This window comes from Xyrauchen texanus, chromosome 23 (genome assembly GCF_025860055.1).
Source record: "Xyrauchen texanus isolate HMW12.3.18 chromosome 23, RBS_HiC_50CHRs, whole genome shotgun sequence".
NCBI lineage: Eukaryota > Metazoa > Chordata > Actinopteri > Cypriniformes > Catostomidae > Xyrauchen > Xyrauchen texanus.
The window spans coordinates 37,279,491-37,294,650 of NC_068298.1; the positions used below are offsets into that span (position 1 = coordinate 37,279,491).

Genomic DNA, 15,160 nt, shown 5'->3' on the forward strand with positions numbered 1-15,160 from the left:
TGAAATCGGTCTGTACTTAGCTAAATGTGAAACAATGCCCCCAGTGGCCAAAGCACTAAGTGTTGTTGTGCATCTGGGCATGTGTGAGCTCCATTTTTTGGATGAAATGTCCACGAAGGGATGCAAAAAGCGAGTTATAAATTTGTTGTTTCAGAGTGTGAACCCCACTGTATAGAGGGGCATGATTGCGTGAATGTGTGCTAATTTCCACCTTTGTCCTGCTCTGGCACAAATACACAGCCAGCTGATTCAGGAAAAAAACATTATTCACACGTTCAGTGATATGTTAAGACACCGGAACCAGCTTTTTATTTTTCCATTCATAGAACCAAATATGCAGTTTTTTTATTGTTCCTGCTCTATGTTGTGTCTCACATGGTTTCTGTGTTCTTTCCTTTAGTCAGAGCACTGGAAGCTGACCGAGAGCCACAGAGCTGGAGAAGGTATTGAGCCATGCTTTCACTCTTTTTCTGTTAGGTTAATGATGTGTGTGTATTATTTATAAGGTTTAAACTGTTTTGATACTGTAAGCTTCAAGATTGACTTTACATCAGTCAACTGACGTCAAAGGTTCCTCATTGCATTGCAATGCGCATACATGCCGGGTCACAATACAGACACGAGGGCCCTTTTGACATATATACAGTGACGCACAGGGCTCTTGCACAAGCAGCAGTATGTTTCATTATAAGATCTTCAGATCAGTGTTTTGGTTTCTGGGTTTTTCTAAAGAACTAGAGAATATAAAGTTCTTTATGGAGAAGTTTCTCCTAAGGCTTTAAAAACTAAGGCTTTTTTGTTTGAATGGACCTAAGCCAGGATAGACAACCTTTTTAATTTGACATACAGTAACTGAAAACAATGCTTTGAGGAATAAATATATAGCACTAATTTCCTAGTGTCTAGTGTCATGTCTAATTTTCTAAAAGTTTCTGGAGAATTTTTGTCCTCTGACAAAAGTTTGTGGAAAGATATATTTTCAATCCTTACGGACTTATGTTCATTCATTGGAACCTTTTTTTTTGCAAGTAAACATTTAACATTCAACCCCCACTAATATCCCTTCACATTCAACAACCCCACCCTGACCCCCAACATAATAACACACACAGACACACACACACAAAAATAGTACAGAGTAGGTAGCACAGCTGTAAATACCTATAGAACTGAGATCTGGGAATCCTAAAATGTTTAACCAAATTTTCAAAAGATCACAACACTCCACTCTCATATATGTCACAGAGTGTAGTAACCTCCCTCTAACCAGCAGAAAGGGGACCTGTCAATACACAATTTAGGGTTCATCCATATGCTCGAGGCAACATTTAAATAAATGTCCGAATTTAAACACTCTGGACACGTTTGTCCATACCGAGTGCAAATTCAAGGTAATAGGGTGTAACTTAACTTCGCAGATTAGTTTGATAGAAAGGCTTTGCAATGTCAAAACAGTGGCAAGAACTTCCTGTTCAATACAAAACCAGGGAGGGGCTCTCTCAGGTGGAAGCGACCAATGAGCCAGATGTCTGAGATGGAATACATACTAATAAAACAAAATCTTGGGTAGGCCTAGCCCACCTTTGTCAAGTCAAGTCAAGTGGTTTTTATTGTCGTTTCAACCATATACAGTTAGTACAGTACACAGCAAAACGAGACAACGTTCCTCCAGGACCATGGTGCTACATAAAAACAACAAAGGACCAACATAGGACCACATGAGACTACACAACGAAATACAATACCTATATAAACTACCTATATATACCTATATAAAGTGCACGTGCAAACATGTGCAAAAAGTACAGGACAGTACAACAAATTTCTGACAATGAACAGGACAATAGACAGTGCAGCGCCGACCAGTACTCAGTAGTGCAAAAAGATGACAGTTTCTAAAAATGTAAACATAAACATAACATACTATGAGATAATGTTCTATGCACATAGCAGTTATTGAGGTAGCAGACAGTTATAAAGTGACAGTAATTAAAGTGCAACTCAGGACAAGTGTGTGTCAAACCAGTCTCTGAGTATTAAGGAGTCTGATGGCTTGGGGAAGAAGCTGTTACACAGTCTGGCCGTGAGGGCCCGAATGCTTCGGTACCTCTTGCCAGACGGCAGGAGGGTAAAGAGTTTGTGTGAGGGGTGTGTGGGGTCGTCCACAATGCTGGTTGCTTTATGGATACAGTGTTTTTTGTAAATGTCTTTGATGGAGGGAAGAGAGACCCCAATGATCTTCTCAGCTGTCCTCACTATCCTCTGCAGGGCTTTGCGGTCCGAAACGGTGCAAGTCCCAAACCAGGCAGTGATGCAGCTGCTCAGGATGCTCTCAATAGTCCCTCTATAGAATGTAGTGAGGATGGGGGTTGGGAGATGTGCTTTCCTCAGCCTTCGAAGAAAGTAGAGACGCTGCTGGGCTTTCTTGGTGATAGAGCTGGTGTTGAGGGACCAGGTGAGGCTCTCCGCCAAGTGAACACCAAGGAATTTGGTGCTCTTGACGATCTCCACAGAGGAGCCGTCGATGTTCAGCGGAGTGTGTTCACCTTGTGCTCTCCTAAAGTCAACAACCATCTCTTTTGTTTTGTCGACATTCAGGGACAGGTTGTTGGCTCTACACCAGTTCGATCAGCCGCTGCACCTCCTCTCTGTATGCTGACTCGTTGTTCTTGCTGATGAGACCCACCACGGTCGTGTCATCGGCGAACTTGATGATGTGATTCGAGCTGTGCATTGCTGCACAGTCGTGAGTCAGCAGAGTGAACAGCAGTGGACTGAGCACACAGCCCTGGGGGCCCCAGTGCTCAGTGTGGTGGTGGTGGAGATGCTGTTCCCGATCCGGACTGACTGAGGTCTCCCAGTCAGGAAGTCCAGGATCCAGTTGCAGAGGGAGGTGTCCAGGCCCAGCAGGTTCAGCTTTCCAATCAGGTGCTGGGGAATGATTGTGTTGAATGCTGAGCTGAAATCTATGAACAGCATTCGAACGTATGAGTCCTTATTGTCTAGGTGGGTGAGGGCCAGATGGAGAGTTGTGGTGATGGCATCGATCCGTTGAACGGTTTGAACGATACGCAAACTGCAGTGGGTCTAGTGAGGGGGCAGCTGGGTCTTAATCTGCCTCATGACGAGCCTCTCGAAGCACTTCATGATGATGGGTGTAAGTGCGACGGGACGGTAGTCGTTGAGGCAGGACACTGAAGACTTCTTTGGCATGGGGATGATGGTGGTGGCCTTGAAGCACGTTGGAACGACGCCGCTGCTCAGAGAGATGTTGAAGATGTCGGTAAGAACATCTGCTAGCTGGTCTGCACATCCTCTGAGCACTCTGCCAGGAATGTTGTCTGGTCCAGCAGCCTTCCGTGGGTTGACTCTACGTAGAGTTTTCCTCACATCTGCCGTGGTAAGACAGAGCACCTGGTCGTTAGGAGGAGGGGTGGACTTCCTCGCCATCACGTCGTTCTGCACTTCAAACCGAGCGTAGAAGTCGTTCAGCGCATCTGGAAGGGAGGCATCTTTGTCACAGGCAACTGATGTTGTCCTGTAGTTGGTGATGGCCTGGATGCCCTGCCACATGCGCTGCGTGTCACCGCTGTCCTGGAAGTGACTGTGGATTCTCTGGGCATGTGCGCGCTTTGCCTCTCTGATTGCCCGTGACAGTTTGGCCCTAGCTGTTCTTAGGGCTGCCTTATCGCCTGCTCTGAAGGCGGAGTCTCGGGACCTCAGCAGCGTGCGCACCTCCGCAGTCATCCACGGCTTCTGGTTGGAGCGTGTGGTGATGGTCTTGGAGAAAGTGACATCATCAATGCACTTGCTGATGTAGCTGGTCACTGATGCTGTGTATTCCTCCAAGTTGGTAGAATCGCCATATGTTGCAGCCTCCCTGAACATGTGCCAGTCAGTACACTCAAAACAGTCCTGAAGAGCAGAGATGGCTCCTGCTGGCCAGGTTTTCACCTGCTTCTGAAGCGGTTTTGTGCGTCTGACGAGCCGGTCTGTATGCTGGAATTAACATAACAGAGATGTGGTCTGAGTAGCCGAGGTGGGGGCGGGGCTCCGCCCGCACGCGCCTGGGATGTTTGTGTAAACAAGATCAAGCCGTTCGCCCTCTCTTGCAAAGTCCACATACTGATGGAATTTAGGGAGCACTGTCTTGAGATTTGCATGGTTGAAATCTCCGGCGACAATAAACAGTCCGTCGGGGTGAGCGTTCTGCAGTTCGCTCATAGCCCCATACAGTTCACAGAGCGCTTCCTTAGCGTTAGCTGGGGGAATGTAAACTCGGTTATGCAAACAGTGGTGAATTCCCGTGGTAGATAAAAAGGTCTGCATCTAACAGTCACAAGCTCCAACAGCGATGAACAGTAACTAGAGACTAGCATAGAGTCTCTAGTTGGAAACTCTAAGATGGCGGCGCGGTAGCACGCATCAGCCACTCCGGATCCACAATGGTGCTATTTTTGTTAAAAAAGCCCGACTTTTGCAACACATGGACATCGGAGCAACCAGTGTTCGTGTCTACCATCGCCAGACACTACTCAAATATAAGACTCATGCAAAAACCAAGCTGCATGATGACCTGCAGGAGGCGCTACGCGTACTCGGCTTGCTGCGGAGACCAGGCCTCCAGCCCTCGGCGTCGCCGATGCCGGTGGCCGGGGGAGAGGATGTCGTAAGCGGTGTGCGAAAGCGAAGCCTGAAAGAGGGCGGGGGTCCATGCTAGGCTAAAAACAAACCCTAGCCGGCCGGCTCTCCCGTCTATCCTGCTCTCAAATGTTTGCTCCCTGGACAATAAACTGGACTATATCCGACTCCAGCATTATTCATCCGAAATTATTCAAATGTAATCTGGGACGTTTACCATTCAAAATGAAGGACTTCACTATGCTATCAAATTGCTTGAAAAAAGAGAGGGGACATCTACAGGGAGATATTGTAAAAAGTAGTTATATTTTGGAATACAATTCATTTTAACAATATTAACCTTCGGGGGTTACGCGACGCCATGCATGCAGCAGACATGTGAGTGATGAGCTCTTCGCACTTTGCTAGTTTTAATTATTTTCAGATTTGTTCTTTGAGGTAAACATGGCAAAGAAGTCAAAATCCTCAGACTCTGGGACATTAAAAGACACTTATGTGCTCAAGATAAAACCTCTGATGGACCTGCTGACCGGGGACTCAATTTGGATGGCACGGTGGGGGAAGAAATCCAGTGTCAACAGTCCAACATGTTTGTGATGCTGACGAATATTGTTGCTGACTTGGGGGATCTCGTAGCAATACGTCGATCAATTGCGGCGATGGAGACAAAATCCTCTGAGTTGGTTACAAGAGTGGCAGATTTTGAGAAATTGAGATCTGCTGAGGGAGACAGGACATGAACGATTCTGTCATCTGATTATGTCATCTGCTGCGCTCATAAACAGCGGGCTCACTTTTGTCTGTCCAAGGAAACTGAACGGCTTTATATAGGTTGGAATTAGTATTTTCTGTTATGTCATTTTGCCTTACAACATTTGTGCAGAAGCAACGGACTTGAGCAATCCGATGGCAAAGTTGTCACAGGGGCTCTCGTAGGCGTACATGGACCTTTTAGTCGTGCGCGGGGCTAATGCGCATGTTTTTCTTTCTTTTTTTTTCTGGGGGATTTTTGTGTTTTCATTGTCGTACTAATGTGGAAATGTGGTCTTTATTATCTTGTTTTTGACACATAATACATTTTTTCTATTATAAAAAAAATGTCAAATATGAGTGGGTTATCTTTTCCACATGGAATGTGAATGGTTTGGGGCACCCTATAAAAAGATGATGGTTATTTATTTTCTTAAGCGTAAGAAATACGACAGTGTTTCTTCAAGAAACACATCTTTCCTTGCAGGAAGCTGAAAAATTTGGGAAGATATGGTGTGGGCATGTTTTCTTTAGTGCTGGCTCAAGTAAGCGCAGGGGAGTCATTATGTTGATAAATAAACATCTACAATTCAAATTTCATTTATTAAAGATAAATTGGGGAGAATCATTATTGTTTTAGCACATGCCTAACATTGACGATCAGGGCTTTATTATTGATCTTGAAGGGATGTTGCGAACTGCTGGCACCCCTCATGATATAATATTGGGAGGAGACTTTAATCTTTGCAATATCTTGTAGATATTTGGGGACTTTTAAACCCATATAGTAGGCATATAGATTTTTTTCATCAGTCCATAAGATTTATTCTAGAGTAGAATTTTTTTATATCTAAATCCTGTTGTGGATTGCTCAAATGGAAACATCTTATTCTCAGATCATGCCCTGTTGAGTTTAGAGATTTTGCCACATACGGAGAAAAACAAATCATATAGTTGCCGCTTTAATGTATACCTTTTGATCAATCCTGATTTCCAACAAATGTTAAAGACTGAAATCAATGTTTATATGGAGTCCAACTGGTCCATAGTTTCTTCTGTAAGCGTGGCTTGGGAGGCTCTTAAGGTGGTTCTTAGGGGTCGGATCATACAGTATGGCTCATTTACCAAAAAATTCAAAGCACAAGAACTCGTGGAGTTGGAAGGGAATATTAAAAGTGTAGAGGCAGTGCTGAAGTGCCGAATGTTGTCTGATGGCCTCAGAGAATTGACCTGATAGAAATACAGATATAATACTATTTAAAGTGGAGTTTTGGTTATTCAGGGCAAGACAGTCATACTTTGAGTCAGGGGACAAAGCAGGGAAACTTTTGGCTAGATATATAAAGCAGAGAGACTTTTTCTACATTACCTCAGTGAAATCTGCTGGTGGTGAAATATTTACCTTGACAATTGATATTAATAATGCTTTTAAAGAGTTCTATCTTGATCTCTATAGTTCCAAGTCTTTCGTATACTGATGAAGATATTAGAAAATTTGTGGAACCATTAGAACCACCTAAACTGACGACTGAGCAAAAAAAGTCTCTTGATTCTGAGATAACCTTGGAGGAGCTTGATGAGGTAATTAAGGCCTTACCTACAAGAAAAGCTCCGGGGCCAGATGGTTTTGCTAATTACATTTTTAGATCTTCTGCTACAGAATTGGCTCCACTTTTGTTAGAAGTTTATACGGAATCATTAAAGAATGGAAAGCTTCCGCCAACCATGACACAAGCCCGGATCAGTCTGATTATTTAAAAAAGACAACGATCCAAGTGAATGTAAAAGTTACCGTCTAATTTCCCTGATCCAGCTAGATGTAAAAATATTGTCAAAAATGTTGGTAAATATGATAAGTGAAGTTATGACACCTCTTATACATATAGATCAGGTGGGGTTTATTCTTGGACATAGCTCTTCTGATAACATTAGTCATTTCATCAATATCATGTGGTCAGTAGCGAATGATCAGTCTCCTGTCGCTACCATCTTACTTGATGCCAAAAAGGCGTTTGATATGGTAGAATGGGATTATCTTTTTAAGATTTTGGAAATGTATGGGTTTGGGAGTACATTTATTGTTGTATTAAGTTACTTTATAGACACCCTGTAGCAGCGTACAAACAAATGGATTAATTTCATATTATTTTACTCTGAATAGGGGCACTCGGCAGGGTTGCCCTCTTTCCCCATTATTTTTCCATCATGCCCTGGAACCATTAGCAGCCGTGATAAGAAAGGAAGATGATTTTCCAGGGGTGATTCCAGAGGCACATAGGCTTCTGCTTTATGCAGATTATATTTTATTATTTATCTCTGACCCTACTAGATGCCTTGCCTCCACAGAATTATTAAGTCCTTTTCCATGTTCTCAGGATACTAAGTCAATTGGTCTAAATCCCAAGCTTTGGCTCTGACAGCGTACTGCCCAGTAACAGCTTTTCAGCCGGGAACCTTCCAGTGGGCCAAACAGGGCATTGAGTATTTGGGTATTTTATTCCCAGCAAATTTGTCTTGTTTAGAGCATGTAATTTGGTTAATTTTGACCCTTTAATAAAAAGGTTTTCGAGCAATGTGGACAGGTGGGCTTCATTACATTTATTAATGATTGGGAAGGTTAATGTTATTAAAATGAACTGTATTCCAAAATTCAACTACCTTCTACAGTCACTCCCTATATATTTCCCCCTCTCTTATTTCAAGCAATTTGATAGCATAGCGAAGTCCTTCATTTGGAATGTTAAACGTCCCATACGACATTTCAACAATTTACATGGGCCGATTGAAAAAAGTGGTCTTGGCCTACCCAAGATTTTGTTTTATTATTATGCGTTCAGTCTCAGGCATTTGGCTCATTGGTCACTTCCACCTGAAAGAGCCCCTCCCTGGTTTTCTATTGAAAAGGAAGTCCTTGCCCCTATTTCTCCATTGCAAATCCTTTCTATCAAACCAATCGGAGAAGTTAAGTCACACCCCATTATTTCACATTTGTATGTGATTTGGACAAGAGTGGCCAGATTATTTAATTCAGACATGTATTTATATATTGCCTCAAGCACTTGGCTGAACCCTAAATTATGTATCAACAAGTCCCGTTTCTGTTGGTCAGAGTGGATTGTGAGGGGGTTACTACACTCGGCGACCTATATGAGAGTGTTGAGATCTATTGAGAATTTGGGTCATCATTTTGGGATTCCCAGATCTCAGTTTTATAGGTATTTACAGCTACGTCACATGATCTGTACTGTTTTTGGTAGTAGCACCAACAACCCATGTCTTTTTAGGGGGTGTTAAGATCCAAGATTTTTGGTTAAAGGTTCGGAATTATTTGTGTGACGTTTCGAACATTCAAATTTGACTTTGTCCCAGACTCTGTATTTTGGGTGATGGGATGGTCATACATTTGGGGGACAATCACATTAAAAATTGGGTTCTGACCAGTCTCATGATCGGCTGGCAAATAACTTTAAGGGGTTGGAAGTCGAATGGAGCGCCTTCTTCTCAGAGGGGTGTGGGGAAATGGGGAGGGAAGCAGCATTTGAGGAAGTGGTAAGTAGAAGGCTGGCGTTTAGGGACTTATTTGTTAAAAAATATGTTTTATTTTAGTTCGTTTTTTTGGGGAGATCTCTGGGAGGAGATGTGGAGAGTGTAGCGTTTAGTTTAATTATGTACTTTTATTATTATTATATATATATATATATATATATATATATATATATATATATATATATATATATATATATATATATATGTTTGTTTGTTTTTGGGGTTGTGTGTGTGTGTGTTATTATTTGGGACCATAGGGGTTTTCTTTAGTAGTCAGAGTGGGATTGTATTAGTGGGGTTTGAATGTAAAATGTTGATTCCTGGTATATGTGTTTGTTTTTTCTTTGTCATGTACATATGAATCAATAAGAAATGTTAATTACAAAAAAATAACATTAACCTTCCCAATCTTAGATAAATGTAATGAAGCCCACCTGGCCACATTGCTTGAAAACATTTTTATTAAGGGGTCAAAATGAACTCTAAATCAGACAAATTTTCTGGGACTAAAATGCCCAAATGTTTGGGCAACTGGAAAGTGCCTGGATGGAAAACCCTTACTTGGCAGTACGCTATCAGAGCGAAAGCTTCGGATTTATACAAATTGTCTCTGTATCCTGAGAATTTAGAAAAGGAATTAATAATTCTATGGAGGCAAGGCATAGATCTAGTGGGGTCAGAGACAAATAATAAAATAACATCTGTGTAAATCATGGATGCTTATTGTTCAAATGCAAGACAGAAGAATAATGGGGAAAGAGGGCAACCCTGTCGGGTGCCCCTATCCAGAGTAAAATAATATGAAATTAATCAATTTGTTTGTACCGCCGCTACCGGGTGTCTATAAAGTAACCTAATCCATCCAATCTAAGTATTTTCGAACCCATATATTTCCAAAATCTTCAAAAGATTATCCCATTTTCCATATTAAACGACTTTTCGGCATCAAGTGAGATGGCCACGACCGGAGTCTGACCACATGATATTGATGAAATGCCTAATGTTATCAGAAGAGCTGCTGCCCTGAATAAACCCCACCTAATCTATATGTATAAGAGATGTCATAACTTTACTTAATCGGTTAGCCAGAATTTTTGACAATATTTGTTCGTCTAGCTGGATATGGGAAATTGGACGGTAACTCTTACACTCGCTTAGATCTTTGTCTATTTTTAAGAATCAGATTGATCCAGGCTTGTGTCTTGGTTGGCGGAAGCTTTCCATTCTTTAATGATTCCGTATAAACTTCTAACAAAAGTGGAGCCAGTTTTGTAGCATAAGATCTAAAAAATTCAGCGGCAAAACCATCTGGCCCTGGAGCCTTGCCTAAAGGCATGGCCTTAATTACCTTGCCAGGCTCCTCCAAGTTTATCTCAGAATCAAGATAATTATTTTGCAAATTCTTCAATTTCTTCAAAGTTTCTTATGGAACTATAGAGATCAAGATAGAATTCTTTAAAAGCATTATTATTATCAATGGCTGGGGTAAATATTTCACCAACAGCAGATTTCACTGATGGAATGGTAGAAAAAGGCTCTCTCTGCTTTATATATCTAGACAAAAGCTTCCCTGCTTTGTCCCTCGACTGCCTTGACCTGAATAGCCAAAACTCCACCTTCCGCAAAAAAACAGGATCAGGTCAATTCTATGAGGCCATCAGACGGCATATGGCACTTCAGCTCTGCCTCGGCACTTTTAATATTCTCTTCCAACTCCACGAGTTCCCATGCTTTGGATTTTTTGATGAATGAGGCATACTCTATGATCCGACCCCTAAGAACTGTCTTAAGTGCCTCCCAAGCCACACCCAAAGAGGATACTGAGGTCCAGTTGGTCTCCATATAGACACTGATTTCAGCCATTATCATTTGTTGGATTTTGCAAAAGGGATACATTCTTTTTCTCCGTATGCGGCAACACCTCTAAACTCACCAGGGCGTGATCTGAGATTAAAATGTTTCCAATTGAACAATCCACAACAGATGAAATGAGGGACTTAGATATATATAAAAAAATCTATTCTAGAATAAATCTTATGGACAGAGGAAAACAATGTATAGTCCCTACCAGATAGGTTCAAAAGTCTCCAAAAATCTGTAAGACCATGATTTTTAGACATCCTGTGAAGCGTCAATGTTGCTCTAGGGGGCTTACACACTTTTCCTTCACAATGATCAAGGACTGAGTCCATCAAAAGATTACAGTCTCCTCCCAGGATTATTTCATGAGGGGTGCCAGCGGCTTGCAACATCCTTTCAAGATCTATAAAATGTTAGGTACATAAATATTAGCCAAAATCAAACTTTGCCCTTGAATTTGTGCTAAAACAATAATGACTCTTCCTAATTTATCTTTAATCTGTTTGAGACATTTGAATTGTAGATGTTTACTTATCAGTATAATGACTCCCCTGCTCTTACTTGAGCCAGCATTAAAGAAAACATGTCCACCCCATTTCTTGAAGAAACACTATATCATATTTCTTAAGTTTAAGAAAATAAATAACTTTCCTTCTTTTTATGGGGTGCCCCAACCCATTCACATTCCACGTGGAGAGAGACAATCCACTCATATTAACATTTCACATTTTGACATATTAGAAAAAATTGATTGTGTGTCAAAAACAAAATTATAAAGACCAAAAATGTACCCATTAACCTTGTGCACGACAGCACCAACTGGCATCCATCCCTCTAAACTCAAACAGTCCATGTACGCCTGCAAGAGCCCACCCAACACTTCTGCCGTCGGATTGCTCAAGGCCGGTGTTTCTATTAACACATTTTGAGACATAATTACACAACAGAAAATCATCTATAAATCAAACTCCATCCAATAGGAGAAATAAGCACAAAGAACGTGCAGATTCATCCACATACTGTCCCGAAGGAGTGTTATTCCACAAAACAAACTCCAGCCGCTAGGTGGAACCAGCACAACATTTTCCTCGAACAGAATGTTTAGTGAGTCAGGTCCACTCAGCTGCATCGAGGGCGTCACACAGTGACTTACTCATTCCATTGTCTTTATGAAGGATATCACTTGCTGTGGGCATGTAAATATTTTGCGGCCATCCTTAGTATCTATTCTCAAATTGGCTGGGAACATCAGTGCAAAAGCGACATTCTGTTGATGTAAGAGTTTCTTGAATTCCTTGAATCAATCCCGTTTCTCTCTTGTCGAATTCGCAAAGACTGGGAACAAGAAAATGCTGTGGTTTACCAAGAAAGCCTTCCTTTACTCCTTGCCTCGCATAACACAAGATCTTTATTAGATAATCTAAGAAATCTGGCCAGAATTGACCGGGGCCTGTCTCCCTCAGCAGATCTCAGAGCCGGAAATCTGTGAGCTTGCTTGATTTCCAGTTTATGGCCTGTTATGTTGTGACTCGGGAAGAGCTTGTCTCGGAATATCACCATATCTCAGCTTTCTTCGGTCTCAGAAATTCCAACAATTCGGACGTTGTTTCGCCAGTTATGATTCTCAAGGTCTTCCAACTTTTCACAAACGCGCTCCAAGTCTGTCTTGGTCACTAGCGGTTTAGTAGCTAATTCCCTCATCAATGACTCCAGATATTCAATCCGTTTCTTGACATCCCTCACTCTTGTAACCAACTCAAAGAATTTGGTCTCCTTGGCAGTGATCGATTGACATATTACAGCAAGATCCTCCAAGTCAGCAATGACATTCGCCATCTTTGCCGACGTTGAATCTCTCCCACTGCACCATCCAAACTGAGTCCCCGTTCTGCGGCCTTGTCAGGGATATCAGCTCGAGCATGTAATTGTCTTTTAATGTATTTAGGGGATTTTGAATTCTTTGACATTTTGTCTTCATCGAACAGTTATGGAACAGAATCTCATTGGTTTATGACACAAAAAGTATTAAAAACTAGCAATGTGCGCAGAGCTCTCCGTTCACACGTCCAGCCCTCGCATGGTGTCATTGGGACCTTTATTTTTAAGAGTGCTTGGTTTTCTTGCTTGGCAGTATGTTTTTCTCTCTCTCATGTAATTCCTCATTCTCTCTTTCTCTGTCTGTCAGTGGTGAGGTGGTTGGATGTGTATCAAAGAAGTGGGTGTCATCCCAGAGAGACGCTGGTGGAAGTTTGGCGGGAGTTTCCATGGGAGACACATCACCTCTTCCTGCCGTCGTGTGTAACACTGCACCGCTGTGGAGGCTGCTGCTCTGACGAAGCGCTGGAGTGTGTGCCATCACAGACACACACACTCATCATGGAGGTACACATGCACTATCACACTTTGGTAACACCTAACATTAATTTTCCCTTTGTTAAGGGTTTATAACATTGTTATTTAATGACATGAAATTAATTTACAAATCCATTATAAATTATTGATATGCAGTTATAACAACATGCATAAAAAGGGTGACTTTCATGCAATACCTGAAAATATTGAGCTATTTTACCTCACATTATAAACACTTATTCAACATCAGTTACGTATGAAAATGTAAAGTAAAGTGTAAAGTGGACAAATATAAAGAATTTGTCAAGAAGTTTCCAACAGTGTAGCCTATGTATATAAAGTTCAGTATGGTTTAATGGTCATCAGGCTTTTATTAATTGATATTCGATGTGAATGAGCATGAAGATCTGAAAAGTGTTTTTTTCAGTGGACTTTAGGTAACTAGGTCTAGGTAAGTTGGGACAACACTCAGAGTAGCACCATTCTTTTGACATCAACGTGACAAAGAAAGTAACAACACAAGTGAGGCAAGACTTTACATTAATGAATAGAAGCACAAAGCGGACTGTTGCAAAAATGACATAATCCCTCCTTTTAATCTCCCAATAATAGTCTATTTGCAGCATTGTGACATAAGGGCATTTTACAGTATGTTTCTGATTAATATAAGTATGAATAAGTGTATTTATTAAGCATCTATAACACGCTAGTTAAAATGCTCACCATTTGGCAAATATTGCATGAAAGTTTCCCTTATTATTTTTGTTGCTATAATTACATATCATCAATTTATAATGCATTTGTAAATGACTTATTAGCCATTAATGAACCACTTTATAAACCCTTAAGAAAGGAAACATTAAAGAAAAGCATTTAACACTTTTAACATAATCACATTTACTTAACTGTCACCTTATTAAACCATAACACACCTGTAAACAGATTTAACATAATTTCAAGACAAGCGTTATATACAGAATCATATATATATATGCATATACACAGGTTTGGGGAATAACTAAATACTTGTAGTGGAATTACGTTTTTAAAATACAAAATATAAGTAACTGTATTCTCATACAGTTACAATTTAAATAATTGGTATTTAGAATACAGTTCCATTCAAAGAAAAAATGTTTTTTTACTAAAGAGATTACTTTTTAATTATAATTTTATTCATATATCAATAAAGGCGGCTGTGGCTCAGGTGGTAGAGCGGGTCGGCTGCTAATTGCAGGGTTGGCGGTTCGATTCCCGGCCCACATGACTCCACATGCTGAAGTATCCATGGGCAAGACACTGAACCCTAAGTTGCTCCCAGTGGCAGGCTAGAGTGTGTGTGTGAATGGGTGATTGGGATACAGTGTAAAGTGCTTTGGTAACCTCTAAGGTTAGAAAAAGTGCTAAATAAGTGCAGACCATTTACCATTTTTAATATTTATTCCTTTCACCATTTTTAATATTTAGTCCTTTCAGATGAAAACATTTATACATCTAAATTATGCGATCAAAATTAATTTGAACAGCGGTGAAACACTTTCTTATGATGTGTCACATTCATACGAGCAGACAGAGAAGTACTTTTGAAGTACGTTTGGAGCAGAAGAAATAGAAATAAACTTTGAGTAAATTGTCAGCTTTAAATTCTATTTCAAGCCATTTTAAATGTACACGTTGCTGATCATATTTTATTATCAAGACAATTCACGTTAGATCATAATTTATTTATTTCTAGTAAGACCTTTGATATTAGGTCAAAAATAATATCCTAAAAATCCTTAAAATAAGATCAGTTTGATTGATCTTGTTTTAGAAACAACACTGCATAAGATATTCAGGTCTTTCAGAGAATGTATTTTTAACATGTGTATTTTGTCTAACTGTGTTTTTATAGACAAAACAAGTGAAAAAAATCTACCAGTGCTGAAGAAGTAATCCAAAGTATTTAGAATACGTTACAGAACTTGAGTAATCTAATGGAATACATTACAAATGACATTTTACAGAATGA

General features: G+C 40.6%; 1 protein-coding gene across 3 annotated transcripts in view; it reads left to right on the forward strand.

Moving 5' to 3' along the window:
• LOC127617272 (vascular endothelial growth factor A-like) overlaps nt 1-15,160 on the forward strand; it is a 56,331-nt gene that overhangs the window by 4,483 nt on the left and 36,688 nt on the right. For all 3 annotated transcript variants that reach the window (XM_052089218.1, XM_052089219.1, XM_052089221.1), the window contains exons 2-3: nt 401-443; nt 12,983-13,179. In XM_052089218.1, the coding sequence (XP_051945178.1) occupies nt 401-443; nt 12,983-13,179 (240 nt within the window). The remainder of the gene's footprint in view (nt 1-400; nt 444-12,982; nt 13,180-15,160) is intronic.